Source organism: Rhamphochromis longiceps, linkage group LG3 (genome assembly GCF_057381845.1).
Source record: "Rhamphochromis longiceps isolate RC_006_pf linkage group LG3, R_longiceps_female_GT1.1, whole genome shotgun sequence".
In the NCBI taxonomy this organism is placed as follows: domain Eukaryota; kingdom Metazoa; phylum Chordata; class Actinopteri; order Cichliformes; family Cichlidae; genus Rhamphochromis; species Rhamphochromis longiceps.
In genome coordinates, this window is record NC_140559.1 from 32,306,312 (window position 1) to 32,334,065 (window position 27,754).

General features: G+C 39.6%; 1 protein-coding gene across 1 annotated transcript in view; it reads right to left on the bottom strand.

The window, feature by feature from the left end:
- Nucleotides 1–27,259, bottom strand: part of LOC146674163 (serine/threonine-protein kinase 26-like) — a 52,414-nt gene extending 25,155 nt beyond the window's left edge. The window contains exon 1 of the mRNA XM_085394447.1: nucleotides 26,977–27,259. Coding sequence (XP_085250573.1) covers nucleotides 26,977–26,997 — 21 coding nt within the window. The 5' untranslated portion in view covers nucleotides 26,998–27,259. The remainder of the gene's footprint in view (nucleotides 1–26,976) is intronic.
- Nucleotides 27,260–27,754: the final 495 nt, after the last annotated feature.

Consider the following 27,754-nt stretch of genomic DNA (forward strand, 5'->3'; position numbering starts at 1 on the left):
TGACGCAGGAGCAACTGAAGGAAAATATGCCTGTGTGACTAAGTAAAAAAAACATTTTGCATGAAAGCACAACTAACAGCTGAAATGACAAAAACTGCAGTTATATCTTCACATTTAACATCTAGGCACACTAGGACAGGGCAGTTGTGGTAGTAAAGCAGGTCATCTAGCAATCTGAAGGCTGGCAGATTGACCAACTCAGTTTGTCAAGATACTTAAAGCAAGTGGATCCATCGGTCTGTGAATTTTAGAGAAAAGCACTGTATGAATGTGACTAGGATTATGAAAACAGTTTGTGTGCTCAAAAAAGGTAAATCCATTTAAAATGTACATTAAAACAATAAAAAGCAATAGATAATTAAGTCAAGGGAATAACATGACAGGATGCAATAGAAACAGGAGATAACTAAATCATATTTTTATACAGGCCATGGTGCCTGTCTGAATCTAAAGGGATGCAGTGGTATGGCTTTTCCGACAACCTCCCCACCAACTTAGTTGTTGGAGCCTCATGACACCGTATTAAAAAAAAACAAAAAACAAACAAACCTGGTGACGCCCCTGCTATAGTGGAGGGAATAAAATGTATTTGGTTATTGAAAAACGTGATTAAAGGTGAGAAATTGCTGCCAGTATAAGTAGAGATGGACCGATCCGATATTACGTATCGGTATCGGTCCGATACTGACCTAAATTACTGGATCGGATATCGGAGAAAAATAAAAAATGTAATCTGATCCATTAAATATCACGAAAGCACCTCACAAAACTTGCAACACGCCGTAACTCGCCTCAGAACGTTAGCACTCGGAGCAGTATGCATCACGTGATAGAGCGGCTGTGGCATGCAGGACCTGTGGTGGTCTGGATAGCATTTGGAGCTTCGCTAGCAACCCGGCATTTCATCTCCGACAAAGTTATCCCGAGAGAAGTAAAGCAAGTGTGTAAGTGCATCTCTGAATGTTTGTAAAGCATTCCTGCGTTAAGCTTAACAAGCGACTGCCTCTTCTTGCTGCTACTTCAATCATGAAACTGATCAATGATCAGCTGATCGGCTTTTCTGTCGCGAGTCCGTCTCTCTTCTTTGTTTTTGGCCCACTTTGCACCAGAAAGAGGAAACCAGCGGCTGAACAACAGCAGCACGTTTAAGCTTGATCAGCTGTTGTTAGAATTTATTTAATATTACTTTCTACACCAGGATCTTTTTCTACGTAGCTGACGCTGGTAACTGTGCAGGGGCGGATCTAGCAAAGTTTAGCCAGGGGGGCCGATAGGGCATTAACAGGGAAAAGGGGGCACAAAGACATACTTTCTTTCTTATTCTCATTTAAAATGTCGAGCTTTTAATAAATAATTATCTGAATCTTACACCCAAAGTTTTAATCTGATGTAAAATGTATAGAAGTCCATTACTGTATATAGTAACTGTTAAGTCTAATATACCCTAGTAAGCTATAGTACATTTTCCTTTGGGAAGGTACCATCTGTGCAGTCTGCAATTTTGTTGAAGAAAGATGTTGAATTTATTTAATATTTCTTGAAAAATAATTGATTTCTGTGCATTTTTTTTTTTCACACTGCATCAAATTAAAGTTGATTACGTCGATTAAGCATCATGAGGTGGAGCGTGAGGGGTGGTTCCCTATTTTTTATTTATTTATTTTTGTTGTTGCTGGGAGTTGGAACCCTATTAGTTAGGTTGCTTAATATTTACGCTAAGTACTCTTTAAAATACCAGAATAGGGAGGATGGTGTAGGTTTAAGTTTATTAGATTGATCAGTATTGCTGAACTATGAAACATTTTTTTTTGCATACAGGTATAACAGAATAGCTTTAGTGTAGTTGTTGTTTTAAACTTCAGTATGAACTTATACAAAATGCAGCAAGATATTTAAAAAAACAGTTTTGTTGATTAAAAAAACACTATATCGGATTCATATCGGTATCGGCAGATATCCAAATTTATGATATCGGTATCGGACATAAAAAAGTGGTATCGTGCCATCTCTAAGTATAAGTACAGTAAGTAATTTTTTTTAATCTAGATCTTTTCATGACAAGAAACCAGTCACAAAGAGTTGTTATAGAGGTGTCAATAAAAACATTTTTACTCTTGTCTAAATGTTGAACTGCTTCTAGGTTTGTCAACTGGCCTGATTGTTTAGTTTTTTTAAAATTTGACTTTAGGGTGGTCATCAAGAACGTAACTAAGAAACACAGATCAGGAGGATTACATGACAGCATTTAACTGAGTTGAGCTTCGTGGTAAAACAGTTTGAGGTAAAGAAAATACACATTGTTGGAGAGTAATGGAATACATGTACCGGCATTATGTATTTAAAATACAAAATATGAATGTATTTTGTTACAGATACGGTTTAAATAGGTGATAATTACAATGCAGTTACTTTGTTGGAATAAATGGATTTCATGGGGGTCATTTCCGTTTCTAATTTTGGTAATTAAATGCATTGCCGGAAACCCAAACAAAACACGCAATAAGAGACTAATGTAAGCATTCTGTGTATGTTGATGGCGTCAGTTACACAATGGACCTGGAGCCAGCACAACAGCGCCAGCAGTGCACGGGCAGGAATGCATTTCTTATTTGGAAATTCCACCACTTCATATTTAAAGAAGAAAGGTATGAGCGAAATCTGACCGTGCAATGCAAACTCTGCCAACAAACAAGCTGCTCTCAGCGTCAAAAGACTCCAACCTAAAGAAACATCTGGAAGAAGTTCTTTTTAAAAACTAAAGTTAGCCTGCTGCAACTACCTTGCTTTAGTTGTGGTAGCTACCTGAGTTATATGGCACTTCAGTATTTTCAATGTTCTATTGCTGTGCGATTTATTACTATTACTGAAGGCTACTCGCCACCAAGCTAGCATCTTATCTTGACATACGTCTTTTCTCCCCTAAAGTAAATAAATTGTCTACTCAGTGAGATTTGGGCTTACAAGCCAATTGGTAGAGAAAAACAAACAAGAATTTGCAGGATGTCATTGCTACATTCATGTAGTTGTGAAAAGCATGACTAATATGCTAAGTAACCCAAAGTATTCAGAATACGTTACTCACATTGAGTAATTACATTTTGGGCCCTGTATTCTACAATCTGTAGTGAAATACATTTAAAAGTAACCTTCCCAACACTGAAAATGCTTTAGTATTATAAACATGTATCTGTATACTAGTCACATGATCATGTTGTTTATGCAGCTGTAATTAAGAACATCACAAAATATTTTTGCTCTAATTTTGATGTAGTTGACGTCTTTACAGAAAGAGCTCCAGACTGCAGGCCAAAAACTGAGATATGAACTGAACCGTGAATGAACAACTTTAAAAAGACTGAACAAAAACAAGAAGAGGCTAAAGAAAAAATAAAAGATTACTCTTTTCCAACTCAGGCTGAAATAGTTATTTCTACTCTTGGATCTGAGTGATCTGAGTGATGTCTTTATCATTCCCTTAAATGCATTTCCTGTAATTCCCAGCCCAGCTACACCCACCTGTCACAGCCAATTAAAATACCTGTGTGAGTGTGACAGCCCTTTGACATATTTTCGGTTTACATAGCTGTTTGTGGTTGTAAATTAGCCACTCCTTCTCTTTAAAGGATCAATATTTTCAGGTTCCAGCATTTAATATTTTTTACATATTAAACAAATGTAATATACCCAGGTTTAGGGTATCTGATATATATATATATATATTTTTTTTTTCTGACACTTTATGGACCAAAACTTAAATCAAGGAAATAAACAAAAAAAAAAAAAAAAAAAAAAAAAGAGAACAGAAAGAATCATTCATGTAGCACAAAAAGGGGTAAAACCTAAATTGTAAAAGCATCTAAATAAAATGAATTCTATAAAAATCTACATTAACATCTACATCTACATTACAGTAAGGCAAAAGTTACCAAAAGCAATTAAAGCCTTTGGTACAATCTTGTTTGCCATCTGGGAAATCCATAATCGCCTGCCTCATAATTCACTTCAAGCCAATAAGGAAGTCCTGAAAGTGACTGTTTATTTATCAATTATGATCTAAGAATATGATAAAAGAGCCACGTGGCTTCCTCAAAGACAAACAGAGACAGACGGAGAGAAAGTGTCTCTCCCTTCCCTCGTCTATTATCCAATCAGCATTATTTATCATTTTCAGTCACATTATTTTAGCAGCATGAGCTCAGCGTTGTTTTTACCCCCGAGCCATCATAAACCTGCTGATGACAACAAAGAAAAATAGAGTTCTTGGCCCTCATGGCTTCACCCAAATGACTTTAACAAAACTTTAGCACAAAAATGTTTGAATCAGATGTTATGTTTAACCCCACGAATCTAGAAGTATGAGCAGACTGGGGATTTTTAAGTGCTGTTATTCCTCTTTGGCCCTTTAAATGTTCATATTTCAAATACTTTCAGTGTTGGGTGTTCTCCTCCTCAGGCCACAGAGTTTAGGAGACTCTTATATGTAAAACTAAACAATAGAGGTCTTTAAACATTAAATTGCAGATGTTTTAACTTTTCTTTCTGTGCAGTAAAAGCGCAGAGGCTTCACATTTAGTATAGTCGCAGGAAATACGCTAAAATCCACCGTCTTTCAAACTGTGCATTTTTGTCATCACCGGAGCATAAATGTAATTTTAACTGCAAGTAAATAACATGCAAAAACACTAATGGGCGGTAAAACCAAGAATAGCACCCACAGGCCCCTGGTGGTCTCTATGGGTGGTTTTGAGAGAGTGTATGAAAGCTGGAGCTCCTGAACCTCTCAGCAGCAGCAGCACGCTCACGTCTGCCTTCAGGGAGGAAGCACGTCAGTTGGGGGCGTTTCCACCGACACAGAGACGGCTCTGTTCTGGTCGGGTGTTCTGTGTTTCCATCAAAAGGTTTGGAAAGCAAACAGTCACAGCTTAAAATAGAAACAGCTAAAGCAAAAACCAAGACATTAGTCTTCAGAGGGGAGAAAATAGAGAATATTAAATATTTTAGACACCGTCTGTTTTGCAAGCATTCCTATCTACACCTGTACAGTAGCCATGACTAAACTGAGAATTTTATTCTTAACGAGCATTTTAAAACTTAATTTGAACAAAGTAAAAAAGTTAAAAAAAAAAGACTACTAAAGTTTAGTGTGTAACTTGTGTAAAAGTTAAAAAAAAAAAAAAAAAAAAGCTTTTGTTATTCATTTCAAGTCCAATGACCTATAAATTCAAAAAAGTCCTTTCATATATTATAGCCCGTTTTGACCTGTGCTACATGGTGATATGACCCTTTCAAATTTTGATGTGAATTATCAGAAAACGGGTAAAACATCCAGCAAACCAATTTTTACTATTGTTCCTTTACATCACAAACATTAAACTGGATCAGTTTTGCTACTGAAACACTGAACCTGAACAAAAACATGATTTTCTCTTCACAAAGTGACACTTTGAGTGGACGCTGCAGTTTTAAACACAGCTCAAGGCCCAGATTTACTGACATGTTTGCTCAGTGGAAATTTTTTTTCCTTCATAAATGTCTAAATTTAATAAATTTTATTTTTAAACAAGAAAGAAACTTGTCTTTAGGGCTGTTCAATACAACGATATATATCGGATGACGATATAAAAACGTCTATCGTTTCATTTTACGCTATCGTTTGTTTCGCGGTGTCACAAAATAAACTATTGACGGCAATATTCTTTCATCGTTTTGATGGTCACTGTAGTGGCTATATTAATTGCTTAAAGTTCTCTCTTTCTCTTATATTTAATATAACCACACTACTGACGGACAAGCGTCTGTTTTTATGCGTTTTCGTTAGCAACAACGACGGTAAAACCATCGCGTATCCGCTTGTTTATTTTCCACATAAACCTTCCACAATAAAGCTGAAGATCCCGTTGAGACTTTTCAAAATAAACTGAATCCCGTGAAAGAGCAGATTATTTACGGATGAGAAGCAAAAAAAGAGCCGGCAGGTGCTAAAAAATTTACCTTAGACTCAAACGTTAGAACAGGCTTTCCCCCGCAGCACGCCGTGTAATAAATACTCACCAAGAAAACGGCGGCCTTTACAACTTGTGTCTAAAAATGTATCGTTTCATGCATCTGTTAAAACACTCAACTCCAGGTACACGACACCCACCTGGAAACACTTCCCGCAAGTCGAGCTGCCCGAGATTCACAGAATTTACAGAAAAGGAGTCTTTAACAAGCAGCACAACTGTTGTAATTCACCTGTAAAGCTATCTACTGAGAGCATGTAAACACTATTTTGCCCTGCTTAGCAAATCCACTGCGAAATGTGTTTTTTTAGGATTGCTGTAAAAAAACAAAACAAAAAAACAAACAAACCACACCCTCATGTAGCTTAAAGGCCTGTAACTGCTACCCTTTAACGTAACAGCGTAGACAGAAAGGATTATTTTGAGTATAAAACTCATATACAGTTTGATACATTTCCATCAAGTCCTTGCACATTTACACTTTTTCAATTCTTTATTTCATATTCGAAATAGGGCTGTGCGATAGGACCAAAATCTCATATCCTGACATAAACATTTATTATCCCAATAACGATATATATATATAACAAAATAGTGCATTTTCTGTAAATTCTGTGTGCGGAGCCACTCAATAGTTTTATTGTCGTTATTGTTGTTGTTAACATAAGTACGCATAAAAACAGTGGCTTGTCCATCCATAGGGTGGTCATTTTAAATATAAGAGTAAGAGAGAACTTGAAGAAATTAATATAGCCACTACGGTGACCATTAAAAAATATTGCCGTAAACAGTAAAAATGCTCAACATTCCATCATGCATCCAAACTGTGGTGACTGTGAAGTTGGAAAACTCATTTTGACATGAGGATGATGAAATGAACATGTACATTTCAATCCCAACAACTGGGGAGTTACTTTTGTTTTGTTTTTTTAAACATGTCGATGTTCATATAGATGTTATGATGTTTCTGCAAAGTTTCGTTCAGATAGGTTCATCCCTTAAGGAGGAGACGTGGTAAATACAGACATATTGCATATGCTGATCATAAACTACAATCGACATAGTAAAAAGGTGTAGAATCGCCGTTTCATAGATGTAACTGAATCATGAAGCATCAAAATAAAAAATAAAAAAATCCAACAATGACAGTGCTAACATTCACCTGTCATGTGAAAACACTGACAGGGAAAAACTGGTTTGGGGTTCACACTATAAAAAATATAAATAGATCATAATAAAAGCAGGATTACGTGACCCTGAGAGGTCACACTTTGCCCTTTCTGTCCCCGGGTGCTCAAAGAAAAACAGTTGGGTAACAGGAGGAAGTTAAAGATTCAACAGCTGCTCAACCATTACTGACCATTTTACAGACTGTTAAGTTACTGTTAAATTATCCATTTTTATAAGACTTCAAAAAAAGAAAAATGGCTCTAGTTATTGTTTCACGTTGGGTCTGATTAGACATGCAGCAGGGGAATTTTTAATGTTGGCTTATCAGTTAGAGGCATTCAGGAATTAGACAAAAGGTAAACAAACCAAGTTCCCATACTCAGAAAAAAGGCGTTTCATGCTAACGTTTAAGCAAATGCAAAATAGCTCAGGTGTATTTGCATTCTGTTTGTCACTTCGATAAACATTTTAACTGGCTTTAACATTGTTGATATCAAGTGGGTACACTGGAAGACTATTAAATAACCAGCACCATTAGGTCACAAGCACCATTAACCTCAAGAAACTGCTGGGAAGCTAACCAGTCAGCAGGATCACTGGTTTAATACATTATCTGGTGCATGACAGCAAAAACAAATTTGAAAAGTAAATATTCTCTGAGGGTCATTGCTTACTGTAAATGACTTTAAATTTACAGACTTCCATAAATATGTACTGGTGTCTCCTTAAAACTATGTGACAAACAGAAAATAGGCATGTGGAAGGTTTTTGAAGTGAATTTAAGAGTTTATATGCAAATGACCGAGCTTGAAGCATGCCCTAAAAATAACACCACAACTACAAATTAAAATAGAATAAATGTAGTAAAAGAGGAACTTCATCTGGTCATGCATGACTGAACACGACTAAACCACACCTGCTTCTCACAGTTGTTCAAACAGCGAACAGTCAGTGACTCTTCTGATCGAATCATTGGTAAAACACCGACTTTGTGTATCAGTATATCGATCGCTCAGCTAATTAACATAGCGCCACTCATTCTATGAAGCGGAAACACCCAATTGCAAGTGTAATTATATATATTAAATTATTTACAACTTCCAGATATAGATAATAAAATGGGTTTCTTTAATATAAGTTGGAACTGGTTCACATTTCCAAACTTCCTGAAGGAATTCCTGTTGAATCAGCAGAGCCCATTTTTCCATTCTTTTTATAGCCTCTTATATGCTTCTGAGATAAGATACGCCGTGTTTTATATTTAGACTGATCTCACACAGAGACTGATGATGTATATATAGTGACGACACACATGCCTCAGAGTAGGGCTGGGCGATATGACCCAAAATTCATATCTCGATATTTTTTAGCTGGATGGCGATATAAGATATATATCTCGATATTTTTTTAAAGCCATAAAGTAAGAACAAAAAGAGAGTTCTTAGTCACACTGTGTCCCAGCTGTCACACGGGCACTTTTATTTACATACAGCGTAGATGTACATGAAGAAATTACTCAAAAATAAATTATCAGCATTTATTAAATAATCATGGTCCATAAATAAAAGAAAACAATGTTATTTTTGTGCATAACAAAAAGCTCACAATTGTGCAGTCAAAATGTAAACTAATAGATGCTGAGCATAATAACAAAGAGACAGATTTCACAGCTGCACCACGTCTCTGAACAGGTGCCATTTGTGGTCCTTATACACACACACAGTACGGTAATATTGCTCAAACCACCGCTACTAGCGCTGAGCTAGCCGACACAGTGCACCATCCAGCTGCTGTGTCCCAAGATCCCGCCAACAGTCAACACAGGCTCTCAACTTGCGTCGCTGGTGCTTCTGCCAAGGACGAGAACTCCTGGTTTCAGCTAGGGGCCAGACCCAAGGCTCTGGTCAGCTCCACTCCACTCCAACCAGCGCCATGGACCATGGTTGAGACGCGTGGTGGCTGCAGAGGGGGCAGGAGGATCCGTCTCTCGCACCCTCACCCCTCCGGTGCGGTAGTATTGGAGAATAAATTCAATGTCCTGGATCCTGTGGACTTTCCTCCTCTGACCGCTAGCCCTCGCCATCCCGCTGTGTCGCTGAGGTCTGCGCCATCTCCACCACTACGCCCCCGGAGCCGCGGCGGGCAACCCGACGCTGTGGTGCAAACTCACCGCGGAGAGCTGTGCTTTACCCCGGCTCCTCGGAGAAGAGGACCCATGGCGCGGCTACCTGGGAGTCACTCACGCAGTCCGGCTGGCGCATCTCCATCTGAACACCCCCGGTGTCACGGCGCGGGCGTCTCAGATGGCCAACAGCCCCCGGTGGCACCTCCTCTCTCCACGCTGGTCCTCGGGGATTCCATCGTCAGGAACGTGCGGATGAGGGGGGCGCTCACGCTGTCGTTCCCGGGAGCCACTGTTGTTGACATAGTGGACAGAATTCCCAACATTCTGGCATCCCACCCACAGGTTAACCGGCTCATCATCCACATCGGCACCAATGACATCCCCAAACAGCAATCTGAGCTGCTGAAGTTGGACTTCCTCGAACTCTTCAGCCTCCTTGGTCAGTTGCAGGTGAGTGCTTTTATCTCTGGGCCCACCCCCACCTGTGGCAGAGGGATAGGCCGTTTCAGCCGGCTGCTCAGCCTTAACACCTGGCTTTCCTCTGCCTGTATCGCCCACGGCGTGGGTTTTATTAACAACTTTGATGCCTTCTGGGAGAGGAGGCATCTTTTTGGGGCAGACGGGCTCCACCTCAACGCCTGGGGACGCCGTTTGCTGTCCGCCAATTTGGCATTTGGCGTACAGCACTCCCGCACATCGCCACTGTCTGCCACTGACTGATGTTCCCCTGGTCCCAGCTCCTATATTTGTTCCACTTTTAACAGTAATACACAAAACTCTGGACTAGGACCTTTCTCTCCCACAGTCAACACAATACCCGTCATAATCACAAACAGAGAGCAACAGAATTATCATAAATCCAGTAACTCCAAAAACATTAATAACCTCCGGCCTCTTCAAAAATATCAACATCCATTCAACTCTATTGTCAATAATCCACCAGTCTCAATCAGTATGGCACTTTTAAATGTACACTCTCTGTCGAACAAGTCTTTTATTATTAATGATTTAATTTTAGATAATAAACTTGACTGTTTATTTTTAACTGAAACATGGCTGGGCTCGGATGCACCAGTTGTTCTCACTGAGGCCTCCCCACCAAATTTTAATTTCTCTTTTTCTATTAGAAGTGGTAAGAGAGGTGGTGGGACTGCATCTTTAGCCAACAACACACTCACCACCAAACAAATTTTATTTGATCATTTTACCACTTTTGAATTCCATGCTATTGTTTTCAGCAGCCCTCCAGTTTTATCTGTCACAATTTATAGACCACCTAAAGACAGCGCTGCTTTTATCAAGGAATTCTCAGAATTTTTAACAAACATACATTCAAAATATAATATGATAATTTTAACCGGTGATTTTAACCTGCACATAGATAATCCTTCTGACCCTGCAACAAAAGAATTCTTAAACATTCTTCACTGTTTGGATTTTATCCAGCACGTCACGCAGCCGACTCACAACAGAGGACACACTCTGGACCTGGTCATCACCCATGGGCTGTCCACCAGCGTGTCCTCTGTTGTTGACTTGGCTGTCTCTGACCACTACTGTGTGTTTTTTAACATCACCGGTTTTATTCAGCGGAAGACCTCGGTGCGAACTGTGAGGAGGCGCTATCTAACCTCTGAAGTGGCTGCAAATTTTACCAGGGTTTTAGTCAAATGCCCCCCTGTGATTTTACCTGCACCCTGCGATTTGATTTTTAGTTATTTTAACAGCAAACTGAAGAAAAGCCTTGACTCCGTTGCTCCACTCACCACCAAAAAGATTAACGTAAAACATGCATCACCCTGGAGAAACGAAGAACGAGAAACTCAAAAGAAATTGCAGGGCAGCAGAAAGGAGATGGAGGAAAAATAAAAATAATATCAACCATCAAATATTTTCCGAGCAACTTAAAACTCTGTGAGCAGTTTGCAGACCACTTCAGGGGAAAGATCAGCGCCATCAGATCTGATATTTTATCTAATCGCGATATGATTGTAAACACATCTGAGGGCTCGATTGTACCTGAGGAGACACTGGACAGCTTTGTCCTGGTTAATGCTGAGAACTTTCAGAAGGTTTTCTCCACAGTGAGACCCACCACATGTCTTTTAGATCCAATTCCTTCTTCACTCTTTAAAACACTTTATGGATTTTTTGAGGCTGAGCATTTATACATGATGAATTGCTCTCTTCAGTTGGGTGTCTTCCCTGCTGCCTTTAAAACGGCGGTGGTGAGGCCCCTTCTGAAGAAGAGCAATTTGGATTGTAATGATTTTAATAACTACAGACCTGTATCCAACTTACCATTTTTAAGTAAAGTCTTAGAAAAACTTGTTTTTACTCAGATTACTGATTTTCTCAATGATAGACAGATCCTGGAGATATTCCAGTCTGGATTTAGGGTGAACCACAGCACAGAGACTGCTCTCCTAAAGGTTTTAAATGATCTTAGATGTAACTGGGACGCCCAAAAGCTCTCAGTCCTGGTGCTACTGGATCTAAGCGCAGCCTTTGATACAGTAGACCACGCTATTCTTTTAAACAGACTGAAACACATGGTGGGCCTCTCTGGTGCTGTACACAACTGGTTCACTTCCTATCTCTCTGACAGATCTTTTATGGTGAGTATGGATACATGCTCCTCTAACATCCATAAAATGACATGTGGTGTGCCTCAAGGGTCGGTTCTAGGCCCTGTACTTTTTAATTTGTATATGTTGCCTCTCGGCAGTGTCATCAGGAGGCATGGAGTGAACTTCCACAGTTACGCTGATGACACGCAGCTGTACATCTCTGTGTCTCCCGATGACACCAGACCAATGGATGCCCTTTTTAACTGTATCTTGGATATAAGATCTTGGATGGCAGAAAACTTTTTACAGCTTAACCAGGACAAAACTGAAGTTTTAATTGTCGGTCCTGAGGCTCAGAGAGAGAAACTCTTGTCTAAATTAGAGGCATTTTCACTATGTCCTTTGCTACAAGTGAAAAACCTGGGTGTTATTTTTGACTCTGAGCTTGGTTTTATCCCACATGTTAAACATGTAACCAAAATTGGATTTTATCATCTAAAAAATATAGCCAGAGTCCGCCCTATTCTCTCTCGGGCCAACACGGAGATGCTGATGCATGCTTTTATTACCAGTCGCATTGATTACTGTAATGCCCTGCTCTCTGGTCTTCCTAAGAAGAATATTTCAACTTTACAACTCTTGCAAAACTCGGCAGCTCGTGTGCTGACGAAGACCAGAGGGCGGGCCCACATTACACCGGTTTTAGAATCGCTGCACTGGCTCCCCGTGTGTTTCAGGATCGATTTTAAAGTTCTTTTATTGGTTTTTAAATGTCTTAATGGTCTTGGGCCTTCTTATCTCTCAGATCTGCTTTTACCATACAAACCCTCGCGGACCCTGAGGTCCTCTGGTACTGGCCTTTTGATTGTCCCTAAAGTCAGGACACATACTCACGGAGAGGCAGCTTTTCAGTGGTATGGTCCTCGTCTGTGGAACAGCCTGCTGGAGGAGCTCAGGGCCGCAGAGAACGTACATGTTTTTAAGAACAGGCTCAAGACCCACCTTTTTAATTTAGCTTTTACTTAGCGTTTATTTATTTTTTATGCTTATTTATTCTATCCTGTTATTCTATTATTAATTTAGGATTTACCTAATATTTCTTGATTTTATTCTTATTCATTTTTTAATCTTCTTACTCTATTTATATTTATATTTATATTGTATCCTGTTCTTATTTATTTTATCATTTTACCCTGTATACATCGTATTGCGTCATATCTCCAGTGTTTCCTCGGAGGGCGCTCTCTGCACCGGGGCTGTTATTGACCGTGGCTGCTGGGTCTCTGGGGTCCTCTCAGCCTGGTTGGGGGGCTCCTTTGCCTCCCTCCGGCTTTGTGCCCAGCCCGGAGGCTGCGGTCTGTGACCGGCTCCCGGTGCAGACGGCTCTCTGTTATAATGTTTCCTCACTTGGCTCATGCGAGCCCAGCCCAATTTTTACTCTTTAAGTGTGCGCGTGTGTGTATGTGTGTGTGGGTGGGGGGATATATGTGTATTGAGAGTGTGGGGAGTGAGTTGGAGGGTGGGGTGGGCTGCTTTTAACTATGTAAAGCACTTTGTGCTACATTTTTTCTGTATGAAAAGTGCTTTATAAATAAAGATTGATTGATTGATTGATTGCGTTGGAAGCACAGTACGTATCACTCCGCAAGGCTCCTCCCCGGTAGCCGTAATCCTCCGACAATCCATCAAGCGGTGCAGCTCCGTAGCTTAGCAAAGTCATATTAAAACATTTTTTGACAGATTGCTGAGCGCTGTGTACCACATAAAATCAGTTCGCGGTCATGAAGCACAACCAGAATTCATACATAAGGCGCGCTGTCGAGTTTTGAGAAAATTAAAGGATTTTAGGCCATGCAGCCCCTCCGGGCTGCATGTGGTTAGCGCGGTTAGCTCGCTAACACGTTGACGCCGTCCAGCCCCACGCACGGGGCGATCCGCGGTAACTCGCTAACAGAGATTTTCCGCTTTCATCTTGTCATTGCCTGCAGGTGAAGCTATGGGGGAGGGGGAGTTGTGTTCAGTGAAGGAGAGGCGAGGCCGAGTAACCTTGCATAGAGACAAAAGTGGACGAAAGAGAGGCAAACCTGCGGCTCCACAAGTATAATTATAACGTAACATAGACTATATCGATATAAACGATATTGTCACATCTTATATCTCGTATGAAAATATATAGATATTTTTAAAAAAAAACTCGATATATCGCCCAGCCCTACCTCAGAGCAGGTGATAAGAGGTGGAGTCGGGTCAGGTAGAAGCACTAAAGAGAAGCGTTTAAAGTTTAAAGTTAGAGGTCAGTGAGCTGCTAACACAAACATGACACTGCCCTGGAAAACTTGGACAAAGCTGTGGAAACTGTGCAACTGAGCAAGAAAGGACCATGTTTTTACTAACAAGTGCTGTCCAAAAACAAGAGAAGTCTGTGTACAAGTATGTCCCTGTTGGAGGTCAAAGGTCACAGCTGCTAGAGGAGGAAGTACAAACACAGCATTCTCCAAAATGACCTTTGCAGACAGCATCATGTGAAACTCTCAGCACTCTTTAACATTTCCTCTTTCCTCTTAAACATGACATGATGCGTTGAATCACCCAAGATGCGAAATTTCCAAAACAACTTTTGTAAAATGATAATGGCACCATGCTTTCACCTTACATACCAACATATTTTATTATATACAATAAGTTAAGTCCTTCACTACTGCTTCCTCTAAGTCAAAACTCTAGAGTAGCTGCTGGAGGGTGAGAATGGTTCATGTCATATGACAGCAGTGCAGTACATACATTGTATGCAACATACATACATACATACATTGTATGAATGTGAGTGTGAATGATCTCTTTGTGGTAGCCCTGCGATAGACTAGCGAGCTGTCCACAGTGTAACCAGCCTTTTGGCCTAAGACAGCAGGGATAGGCCCAGCCCACTCTCCACATACTAGACTTTGAGGAGAGGAAGAAAATATCGATCCAATTGTGCTAGTATCAATCACATACTGATACCAGTGCAAGTATCGATACTATCAATATTTATATTGAGCTGCCCACCTCTACCACCTACACAATGATTGACTACAGCCCTCATCCAAAGCTTACAAAAGCCACCAACAAAGACTTTTTAAGCACTTATAATTTCTACGGATATTGCTTTTCTAAAAACATGTTACTCCTCTGAAAATATTTTCTTTACTTTGTGGCAAATACCTTCTGCAACACTTATCTGTCTGTTCTCCTATGGTGGGACTACAACTCCACATCTTAGACTGCAGGTGCAGATGGCAGTTCTTTGTCCTCGAGGAACGTCGGTGAGCGGCTGCATGTAAACAGCTCTCAGCATACTGCAGATTCTGGTTTGACTGGCTCTCCAGCTAACAGCAGATCCTCCGAGCAGAAGACCGTTTATAGCTGACAGCTACAGCTCCATATGTTGGCATATGTCCAGCTGCAGGATGAGCAACTATGTGGGGAGCAGGTGAACGATATTTAGGATTCTTGTTTTTGCCCTACAGCCAGTACTGAAAAAAAATCAAGGACAAGTAGGGCCAATAATAGGTGATTGGCAACAAGTTGACTATTAAAACAAGTTAAAAACAAGTAAAGTCTAGGGATGTGCAGCCAAAATAATATCTACTTCTGGCTGGTCTCTTTTTCACAATGGGTCACCACTGTGGCTGGCCCTGCACTTTTTATTTGGCAGATGTTTTTGCAAGATGCCCTTCATGACGCGGTCTCCAAAGAATTTGTGTTTCCTCCCGCTCTCAAACCAGATAAAATTAGGTAAATAAGTAAACCAATGGCTTGCATTTAGTCAAATATATATCAAAAATAAGTACATATTATCTACAAATAAAATTATTTGACCATTATCCAAAGATTTTACTCCAAGCTCCTGCAAGCTTTATCTGGCAGTATCTGGTATTTTAATGAATTTTTATCCAAATTTTGAGGCTGGGAAATGGCACATATTTCTGCCACCTGCCAGCACTAGCTGCGTATTACGTACAGTAAGTGGGCAGTAAACTACGTTGTTACTACAGAGCACCGATTCACACTAAATCAACCTGTGCCAAATTTCCAAAGGAGAACACATTCAGATTAGAAGATTGCAAGACCATGTGACGTCACTCATGCAATATAATGAAGAAAAACAAGCACCAAGCACACAGGGCAATGGCAGCAGTAGAAAGCTGAAAGCTGAAAAGTGTACTATGTTTTGTAGTCTGAAAGCCAAAATCACTGAAAGACTTTGAGCTAACTGAACATCTTGTCAATGTATAAAAAAAATGGAACCACATTTGGCTGGGGGATATGGCCTAAAATCCATATCACGGTATAATATGAAGCATGTGCGGTAACGATATATATCGCAATATATTCTTTTCTTCTGTATAACGTATTTTACACACAATAAGGCACACTTGAAATCCTTTAATTTTCTCAAAAATCGACAGTGTACCTTATGTAGGAATTCTGGTTGTGCTTACTGACCTCGAACCGATTTTATGTGGTACACAGCGCGCAGAAATCTGTCAAAAATATTTTAGTACGACTTTGGTAAGCTATGAAGCCGCACCGCTTGATGGATTGTTGGAGCATTACGGCTGCCATAGTCAGGAACCTCACGGAGTAATCTGGGTCCTAAACTCCGTTAACTTCTGGTCCCAAAGTCAAACGAACACTGCAGCATCACAGAGTTAAAAACTGTCTAAATTCTTTCATCGTTAATAAAATGATCGGCGTTGCTGCTTTACCAGGTGTAACAATTAATCCAGGCATCCATGAAAACTGAATTTATTAAATTCAACAGAGTTGGAAGTTAGCAGGAAGTTAGCTCGCTAGCTTCCACCTAAACATGATATAGCATGTCCTGACTGAGAGATTTCTAAAAAAAATTAAAATGTATAGCTCTGCTATCACTTCCAACATAAATAAAGACAGAAAACTAAACAGCAGTGACTTTTGTAAGGTTACTGAAGTCGGACTAGCTGGTATATAATGACGTGCTACGTGATCGCTAGCAAAACAGCTATGTTAGCATAACATTAGCACAGTGAAGCTGAAGGATGAACGCAAACTTTTTACCACTCAGTAAAAGTTAATGTGAGGGTTTCGGGTGGTTAGGGACAAATGCAATTGCATGGCAAAATGCTATAAACGGACCAAACTTCAGTCAAGAGAACAACTGAGATAATCCATCCGCAATACGAGGTTAGTCAGGTTACTGCAACAACATGGGAATAGAGCAGCTGCGAGAGAATTCAGCACTAATGAATCAATGGTAGGGAAGTGGAGGAAGCGCTATTTTTGGCTTTCCCCATATTCCAAAAGTGCTTCGTCTCTTTGCTATTACTGTCGCCCGGCATAATTTACAGATGATGTTGTTTGCAGCCGCTGCAATGCTTTTGACCAAAACAGGCGCAGCTCGATGACTCCATCAACATGCCCTATCGTGGTAGAGCGGTATAGTCAAAATCTCTATCGTTGGCCAAATTTATATTGTTTCTACCGTATACCGTTTATACCGCCCACCCCTCCACACGTACACTGGTATCTTTCAAAACGCAGCTTTTTCTACATGTTTGGGCCTTTCATCCACACGTAAATGGAGAGTTTTAAGAAGTCCTGCCAATGTGAAAATTTTCAAAAACTTTGTCTGGCCGTTTACGCGTGGATGAGGAAAACAGAGATTTAGTCAAGCAATGTAAAAGGAGTGCGGCCTTTTTTGACGTCACACTGTGCACCACTGATTTAGACAGAATTCACATAGACTCCCGATTGTCCACCTGTTGCTTTGGTGTGCTCTTAAGAGCTTTGACTTCGTTTTTTGCATTTACATGCCGACAGAGATATTATTTCCATAACTGCACGTGTGAACGGGATTTTGTTTTTTGTAAACGAAAACAGAAAATCTCTGTTTAGAAAAATACCCGTGTGCGTGGAAGTAGTTTTGCTGGATAACCTGCTGTCAGAGAACTTATAACTTACTAGCTTTTATGTTGTTCACCCATTCAAACTGAAGCTTTAGAATAACTATGTTTATAAGGTTGACTGGTCTGTAAATTGTTGAGTCTGTGGTTCTTAGGTTAACTTTGAATCTAAAGGAAGCCCGGTGCAGTCCAGTTATTTTTTGCCACCTGAAAAAACATTTTATGCTAAAAAAGACTGGTCAAATAATGTTTTATCACAGATTTGGTGCTTTTCCATTGGTGGAAGGTAAAATCCTCTTTAGTGGTTGGCTGTTTTTATTTTAAAGCAGGAAACAAAAACAAAAAAATATTTAAAATCAATAATTGGTCCCATAAGCTATTGGAGCTGTGGAAAGGAGCTGGAGTACCTGGAGGCAACATGCAGAAGTCCACACAGAAAGGTCCCACTCAGCTGGCGAATACAAAACTTCTTGCTAAGACGAGACAGTGCTAACCACCAGACTACTGTGTCGCCTATAACTAATCCAACATTTAAAAATTATGCCCTAATCTAAACGCAGGCAGCTGCACAAGATGATAAGCAATGCAATGCTGAGAACAATCAGCACCACAATATTTTACTGTCAACTGAAAAAAACGATAACCACAAATTATAAGTGTTAGCTATATTTAGAGTATTTTCACCATTTCATCAGACAGCCGTTTCCAATGAGGAACTGAAGTAATTATACTGCTCTCTCAAAATCCCCCAGACTCCACAGACAACAACAGTAATTTTGTCATTTTACCTCACAGGACTTACCGATCTTCCGCTGCCCTGTTTGAGTTACTGTGTGGCTTTGAAAGACCACCAACTCTTTTTGTTTTGATGGGTTAATGGCTGATTTATCTATCAATTCTTCAAAAGAATCAACTAATTGTTTGGTAGGTTTACATAAAACAACTCAAACCACAAAAATGACCAATTTCAGTCACACAAGAAATAAAAAAACATCTCAATTACAACAAAGTGGCCAGTTTTATAACTTGCCAGTCATTTCTGTATAATTTGTATCATTTCGTTTCCTCAAAATGATGTTGAAGCCAGCACTGAGTGAAACTGAAGACTTGAATGACTCAAACTCCGTCCAACACAGGAGCCGCTTGTGCCGTCAGGCGGTTTCTGTTTATACGTCCTCATCCAGGAAAATGTGAAGATAAACAAGACAAACGCATGAACAGAGGGGTGTGAGAATGCTCTACTATGATTCAGGCTGCAGAAAGACTGACTCACGCTCTATAATCAAAACTTGCAGGCAGCTGGCTGGTAGCTGCTGATAATTCCTCACTCAGGAAAACACAAACACACCACCTTCAGGGTGGTGGAGCCTGTGATTATATATAGCCACAGATACGTACAGGCTGTGAGAACTGGAGCGCTGAAAAGGTGCAGCCGTAAAAATGACAAAGAGCAGAAGGAGAAGCGGCCACTCCCAGGTGTTTGATCAGGTGTATGCCACTTTGACAATCCGATTGTTCAGTCTGACGTCACTAGCCGTGTCTGGGTCTAAACTCCGCTGCAGGTCCATATATCAAACGATCACTATGGCATTACTGAGAGTTGAAAAACTGTCTAAAGTCTTTCATCTTTAATAAAATGATCAGCGTTCTGCTCTACCAGGTGTAACAACTGAGTTTAACATCCAGGCATCCATGAAAACGGAATTTATGACATTTAATGGAGTTAGAAGTTAGCAGGAAGTTAGCTCGCTAGCGTCTATCTAAAAACAATATAGCATGTCCTGACTGCGGGGTTTTGGAACAAAGTAAAACGTACAGCTCTGTTATCACTTCCAGCATAAATGAAGACAGAAAACTAAACAGCAGTGACGTTTGTAGTAGGGGTGCAACGATACACAAAATTCACGGTTCGGTTCGATACTTTGGTGTCACGGTTCGATATTTTTTCGATACAAAAAAAATGTTCATGCCTTCTTAATTTGTCATTTATTAAAATTATAAATATATATTTTAACTCAAAAGTACAGTTTTTAAATTTAACCCTAACCCTTGTGCGTGTTTTTTATTTTGACAGCGAATGCGCACCTGCGGACCACTTATGTGCAGCCCTGGTTATTTAGCTCGTCATATTGCAGCCACAGAAATTATTTTGTCCATGAAACCATAAAGCTGCACTTTCTTTTTGCCTTATAGTCTGATTTGTCATAACTTCTCCGTTTTGTGGTAAGCTTTTCTTTGGCTGTCACTTCTTCACCCTGACCTGTCTTATTTGGCTCAGCAGAACTAAAATATATATCTGTCTGTGAAGGTTCTCAGTCATCCAGGTCATCGTAGTCAAATATATATCCTGCTGCTTTTACAGACGCACTCACATAAGCTCAGCGATTCTCTGCGCGATCAACCTCTCACATGTTTAAGCTTGCTGCCGGAGATTTCACTTGTCATGTTTGCATAGTAAGCTAACGATTAATAAGACGATGTCAGAGGAATTGGTGCGCAAATTATCATCACTCACAGATCAGTGCTGTCGCTCTCTATACACAGTTCGCACGATTGCAAAGTGAAAGCAAAAAAACAAGCGCAAATTCAAACGCGATTTCAATATGTCACATATTGACAGTGGCTCACCGCTGCCAATGACATAATTACCCAGCTACATTTCTGAAAGAATGCAAAAGCATTGACATATATTTTTCCTACAATAGCCCGACGGGCAGGGAAGAGATAGATTTTGGTAGCCCGACTGAAAAAAATCGCTAGCCCCAGGACGTCGGGCTAGCGATATTGCAAGCCCTGTATCTGATTGAGGAATCACTCATCTTTGGAAAAGAGAGTTTATTACAGAGAAATGTCTCTTTCCAAAATAAAAGCTATACTATCCGCTTCTTCTGGGCTATATTCTCAGCAGCATAAGGAGAATCATGTGCTAACAGCTGTCTAAATGACTCGGCTAAAGTTAGTAGCATGCTTGTTGTTTTTGTCTTTGCACTAGGATGATGTCGGCGTAAATGTGCAGTCATATTCGTTGTGTTCCCACTAGTGCTTTCAGGTTAATCTCGTTGAAATGACCTTAACGCCACAACACGGCAAATCTCCGTTAACGAGCTACCGCCGAGCTAGATGCTGCGCTGACATCCTGAAATCTTTAGGATTTCTCACTGCTGCTAAATGTCCTAAATGAAGTTTGAATGAAGAAAAAATTTTGTTTTGTTTTTTTCAGAACGCACTCAAGAGGCCTCAAGAGGCTCTTTTACATTACAGTGCATTAGGGTTGTGTGACTGAAATATATCTGCTTCAGGCAACCAGCTGGGTCAATCGCTGATTGGTTTTTATTCTAATGACAGTTTTATTTGCTAATTTAGTAGTTCACCTTATGACAGTTGGTATCTGTGAATAATTAAGCGATGCATCCACATATGTGGGTTTTTTGTTTTTGTATTTTAAGGCCAGTAAAGTCCTGTAGTGGATCAGTGAGCAGGAATCAAAGTAAAAAAAAAATTAAAAAAAAATGGCAGGAACAGGAAAATGCCAGACGTTTAACACCTAAAACCCATGTTTAGTTTTTTCCTCTCTCTCTCCATACGTAGCTCCATTTTTTATGCTAGTCTGCCAGCTGAGTTAACTTTAAGTTGGTTTTTAAGTTGCTGCACTTCCAGTCTAATAAAACTTCAAATCTACACCAGCCATACTTCAGGTACTAAAATTACACAACTGTTACTCAGCGAGGCTGATAAAATGCTATTGTTTGATTGGGGTAAAGTTTCCATTAATCGTTTGCAGGGATGCACTAATCTGATATTTGGATTGGATATCAGTCCAATCTAAAAGCTGGATCGGGTATCATCAAAAATGCTCTGACCCGTCGCACAAATTAGTGCCATGACACTAATTCAAACCAGCAACTGTTGTCAAGTTAGCTGACACAACCAAAAAAAATTGTAACTTTCGTTACAAGCGGTGTAAGACTTGCTGAAATACTTTATGACACTTATGGTAATATAATGTTCTGCCGTCACCTGGCTTTATATTTTTCAGCTTCCCCTCTACAGGGGAGAACCAGGGAAGGAGAATCTAACGTGGCCGTTATTAACAGCAGCAAAGACTAACAGACAGCTGAAAATAAACTAGAGTGAATAAATTAAAGGGATAATATAAATTAATTTTGTTTTATTATGTTCATCTGTACCTTAAATTTAGAAAAAACAAAAGAAAAACCTATTACCAGTACAGTTTATATTTGTAGAGATAATTGTTTTGTAGTTACGAAGTTACGAAACCAGTGTTCAATTCATTGTCTTACACAAAAGAACGATTCCCGGTTCTTTTTTTTAAAAAAACATAATCACAGCTCATTAATGTGACACTGCTATCAGATTACTACTGGATTTCAGCTGATACCCAAAGTCATTGATCATTATCAGATCAGAACTGTAGAAAGTAGGACTGGTACATCTCTGGTTGCCATTTCTTGGCCAAATGAAGGCTGGCTGGAAATCCTAAGTATATTTGACTTTGAGGGTGATTCCCTGGATTGACAAAATATGTGATTCAACTAAACTGTCATATTTAGTTCAAAGCCCAACAGAGTGACAGTTCTAATAATATTCTGCGAATTAAACATAAATTCATATTAGATCAACAAAATTTATTAGTGTAGCATGAGGCAGGAGCCCGAGGAGGAAGGTAGGCAAATGTCCAGAATCAAACTCTTGGGGAAATACCTTTAAGTGGTGGAATTTGCCTCAAGTTTGTACTGTTTGACAGGGAATGACCTCCTTAAACCGCCATGGGGCACTAAAACTGAAAGCCCATTACTGAAAGAACAAACATAAAAACATGTTCCTGCATACCTGCCAGCACGCAATCAATCACAGTGCCAGCTGAGTCATTGGATTTTTCTTCTGTGACAATCAACAACTCAAACCATACTGTCAAGATGCTTCTGATTTGCAAGTGTGAGATCATACATTAGTAGCTGTGTTTCGTGGCGCCACTAGATTTGATTTTAGGCATCAGTGGAAATTTGTACATTTCACCAAAGATGGAATTTCGCCCACAGTGTTAGGATTCTGTGGAAAAATAAACACAATTTTTATATCCCAACATTGCAAAATTTTCCACTAATTAAGCGTTCAATCCCGCTAATGAGATTTTATGATCAATGAAGATTAGGCCTCGCCTAACCTTGCGTAATGTAGGACTATTGATATTAGAGAAGAAGTTTGTCGATCACTTTATAAGTTCAGTGATCTCAGATGTGAATACCTTGTGCTTTCCTTTTTTTCCCCCCATGTTGGTAAAATGGAAATCTTACGTTTTGCCATGTCTGCACGGTTAAAAAAGAAGAAGAAAGCGTTTCAATATAACAAACATGTATTTTTGAGGGCATTTGTTAAGAGAGTCATTTCCATTTTAACATAGTGTGGAAACCCATGAAAGAGCTGACACAACGATGTGATGCCCAAGGCAGCAAATATCACAGTCAGACAGTGAACTTATTATTCGTAACAGACTGTAAAAGACATAAACAAAGGAGTCAGCTGGGGGCACTTGTGTAATTATAATGATAGCACTGTTTCAAATGATATCAAGCTTATTTTTCTGGATTATGTAAGATTTCTTTCAAAAGAGGCTCTGAATCATGGTCACAAGCCAGAAACCAACGTAAGAGTCAGCCGAGTGATATCGTTCAGGCTTTACACAACATTTTCCATGGAGCTGGGATCTCTCAGCAGCTTCCACTGATAGCAGAAAGGAAGGACTAGAGGAACTAGAGGTTCAAAGTATGTGTGAAACTGATATCCTGAGCCACAAATCATCCATTATGCTACTGTACCGCTTTTGTAAACTCATTCATTTAAGCTAAATACCCCCCCACCTGTTACAGGATAATTCTTACAAAATGAGACACTCCAGCACAAATTTTGGGTTATTTTTTGAGCTGTCTAATAACAACAAATGTTGCAATAATGGCAACCATGCGTCTTAAACTTGATTTAAAAGAAATTTTTGGCTACCTAGGGGCAGTCAAAACAAGTTTTAGACATTATGCGAAACAGATATGTTGTTTCCTCTTCCAAGTTTGTTTTGCTTTAGCGGGGGAAAAAAAATATCAAGCCCTTTAGCTTAGGTAACTTTGCCCATTTGGCTAATTCAAGTCACTGTACTGGACCTTTTGACTCTATTCATGACTTTAACACTTTAACACCTTTAATCCATTTTCTGCTAAATACAATTACTGGATTTGCAGTTTATTAGACCACTAGCCCATTCATTTTGTTATTATCATCATTTTTAGTAAAGTTTTTATCATTTCTTTTAGTTAGCATGAAATTAGCAAAAACGCTTATCACCTGATACTTTCATACACTATAAATTTAGCTTGCTAACCAATCTTGTCACAAGGGCTCGCCACAGCAGCTTGCACTGCATGTCTAGTTGTACGCTGGATGCCAATGGTCAGTTGGTTAGCATTATAGTGATGCTAGGTACCTTCATCTTCACTACAAATTCTGGTATTATTTCCAAGTGGTTATAATATAAGCACCCTTTTAACGCACTTAGCGATTCAATTCTTCCTTAACATAAAAAATTATTTATATCACCTTTAAGCTACCAGAGATCAAAGTGGCAAAGTTACTTATACATTTAGGCCAACAATACATAATTCCCAGCCACATAAGCAAATATATACATATTGGGTTTTTTTTTTTTATTAAAGCGATCTGAAAGCCACCATAACTGATATTTATGCTTAAAAGAATACCCAACAAGTGATAAATATCCTATCACCTAATCGACTGATCAGGTAGCTCCAGTCTTGCACAGCACTTTCCACTATGCATCATTGCTCTTACTGGCAGCAAACCTTGCTGTCTGTCTCGATGCTGTGGCAGCTGGTGCCAGGCGTTGGGTGTGTTGATGTAAGCAGCCTGTGACACCATTTGTGGCCCCGCCCACTTGGGACGCACAGAGCAGACACGGCGAGCCAGTCCCACAGGTAGACACACCTGAAAGCCGGCTGAGCAACAGGTTGGAGGCGTTTACACACTTTTAGTGCACGTTAGACACCTTTTGTTTCTTACTGGCACAAGTCTGGCATACCTGAAGATTTTCCTCTAATATGACTTCCAAGGGAAGGATGATCCCAGAGTAGATTTTAATCAACTAGACTAAAGGCAGTGGATGTCCTATAAAAGATATCAATCAATGCTCCTGAGCAACAGATACAGAATGGGCCATTAACACATGGAGTGTTACGGGAAATCATGAAGGCTAGACACACCTTTTGAGTTACGCATAGCTCACATCATTAAGGAGATAAAGACAGAGGACTATAAAATGTGTCACTATGGAAACATTACATGAACACAAAAGTGATACAATCAGAAAATACATCAGGTTCAGGAGAATTAAGGTCAATATAATGTGAGTCTGCGATATCAGCTGATAATAACTAAATATATGGATGTGATAAGAGGCAGAAACATTGTGTCATCATAAAGTGTGCCTGGATTACAAGCAGCACATTAAGTCACGGTAAATCTGGATTATTTAGAAGTCTTAAATCCTAAATACACAAGAGAGTTAAATAAACTCGTTTATACAGCAGCAGAGTCACACTGTAATTCATCGCATGTATATATCCGACGGTACGTAAACCACAGTCACACTTCACCTTGGGTTGGTAAAACAAAGTCACAACACAAGCCATCGTGACACATTACACGACACTGTAAAGTACATATGAAGCAACAAAGCCAACACATAAGCCACTACAGAAACACTATTTTCACACTTTTACAGCTGTAACCACCTTAAACATACAGTAAACTCAATAATGAGGTAATATCGATAAATATTAGTTCACTTTAAAAAATGTGAACACCATGAAATAAAACTCGTTTTAGGGAACCGGAGAGACATCATGGGTACACCTTAAATTGTATAAACACTACAAATTCACTAGTTCAGAAAGCTAAAAGTCACCTTATAAATCATCATACACACATTATAGGTCGCATTAAGAGGTAAGGGCACTGTGAACTATGTGTATGCAAGTATCACAGTTACCACTGAAGACACAAAAACACCCTAAAAAGTTACTGTAAGCTTATTTTGTAGAAGCCGAGCCACCTTATAAACCTTTCTATGAAGATTACAGTTTCATTTAAAAGATTTAAACATTAGAACTAGGCGCACTTGATGCAACAAAAACTTCAATTCAAAATTTAGACTAAACTTTGAGCACCAAAGTCACAATATAAGCTAGTATAGATTATAGTTATACTTATTATAGATGATAATAATGCAAGGTTATTATCAAGTCGACTTGGAGAAGTTAAGTCACATTATTAAGCAATTATTTGAGTAAAACACCCAACTTTAAAGTGATTTAAAAAGCACAAAATAAAAAGGAAACTCAATTTATGGCCCCAGAGTTCCATTATGAGTACACTTTAAACGATATAAAATACCACAACCTCACAATTTCAATAAGCTAAATAACTTTATGGGTCATTAAATCCACACTATAGGTCACATCAAGAGAAAAGGCCCTGTAAACTAAACTTTGAGCACCAAAGTTATGATATAAGCTGGTATAGAGGTATTGGAATTACACTTATTACAGATGTAAACACACAAAGGTTGATAGAGCAAGGTATTGAGCAACTATGTAAATATAATGCCAAAACTTAAGGGATTTAGACACCATAAAATAAAAGCCAGCTCAATTTAAGGAACCAAAGCTACATTTTACACAAGTGTAGCTTCATTTCACAGCGCAGAGCCACAATCTGGGGAAGCTACATCACTTTATGAGTCAGCACATGCACATCTAAGGTCGAATAAACAGGTATAAATACACAATTAGACACCATGTGAGATTTTGACCATAAACTCATTTTCCACAGCTAGAGAAGATCTGACGAGTCACTTTTCCCTGATGTTTTTTTAACTGGATGTGGAGACCTATGTCTGTTTATTTGAATACACAGCGCTGTATGTTAGTATGTTCCTATGGCTCATATACACAACAATCACTCTTACAAAAGAAAGAAACATGCAGCAGCAGTTGCACAATCTCCCCTCCACTTCTCATAAAGACCCGCTTCAGTTTTCTCATGAGGACGATTGAAAACCCAGAGAAGAGCAGCAGCAGCACGTCCACCTTTCTCCTTACCTGCATACCAGGAACTTCCATGGTTACTTCGAAGTATGAACGCCCTGTTCCTCCTCCAGGTTTGTCACTTTTTATTCTCCTCCTTCTTTGACTACTGCCTTCTACTATATATATTTTTTTAATCCTCGTCGAGCTTCTTCACAAGGAAATAAACTTCTCGAAAGAAAAATAAGTAAAGAGGTTTGACTTCGAAGTGGAGAAACTGTATCCGAGAGGAACGGCGGTTTAACTTGCAGGCGGCTGAAGTGAACAAACTACAAACACACAGTGACAAAGTGAGCACAGAAGAAGAAGTGCACGGAGAGGATGACGCGCAGCTTTCTGCCTCCTTCAAGGGAGGAGCGACGGTGTGTGAATGTCAGCTTCGCACACACTTCTACTGCCACCTGCTGTTCATAACTGTTCCTATCTGTGGTTCATGCTGCCTTCAGGTGCAAGTCCAAAACTGCTTCGAATCAACAGCTGCCTACACTTACCGGCCACTTCATTAGATACATCGGTTCAGGTCAATTCAATTTTATTTATATAGCACCAATTTATAACAGGAGGCACCTCGAGGGCTTTATACTGAAGGGTTTAAGAAGAAGTTCCAACTATCAGATGACCCACTATGTGCAGATGCTTGGAAACAGTGGGAATGAAAAACTTTGAACAGGAAGAAACCTCCACCAGAGCCAGACTCAGGGAGGGGTGGCCATCTGACACAGCTGGTTAAGGGTTATGGGAAGGAAGACAGGACAAAGGCATAGTGTGGAAGAGAGCTAGAGATTAATAACAA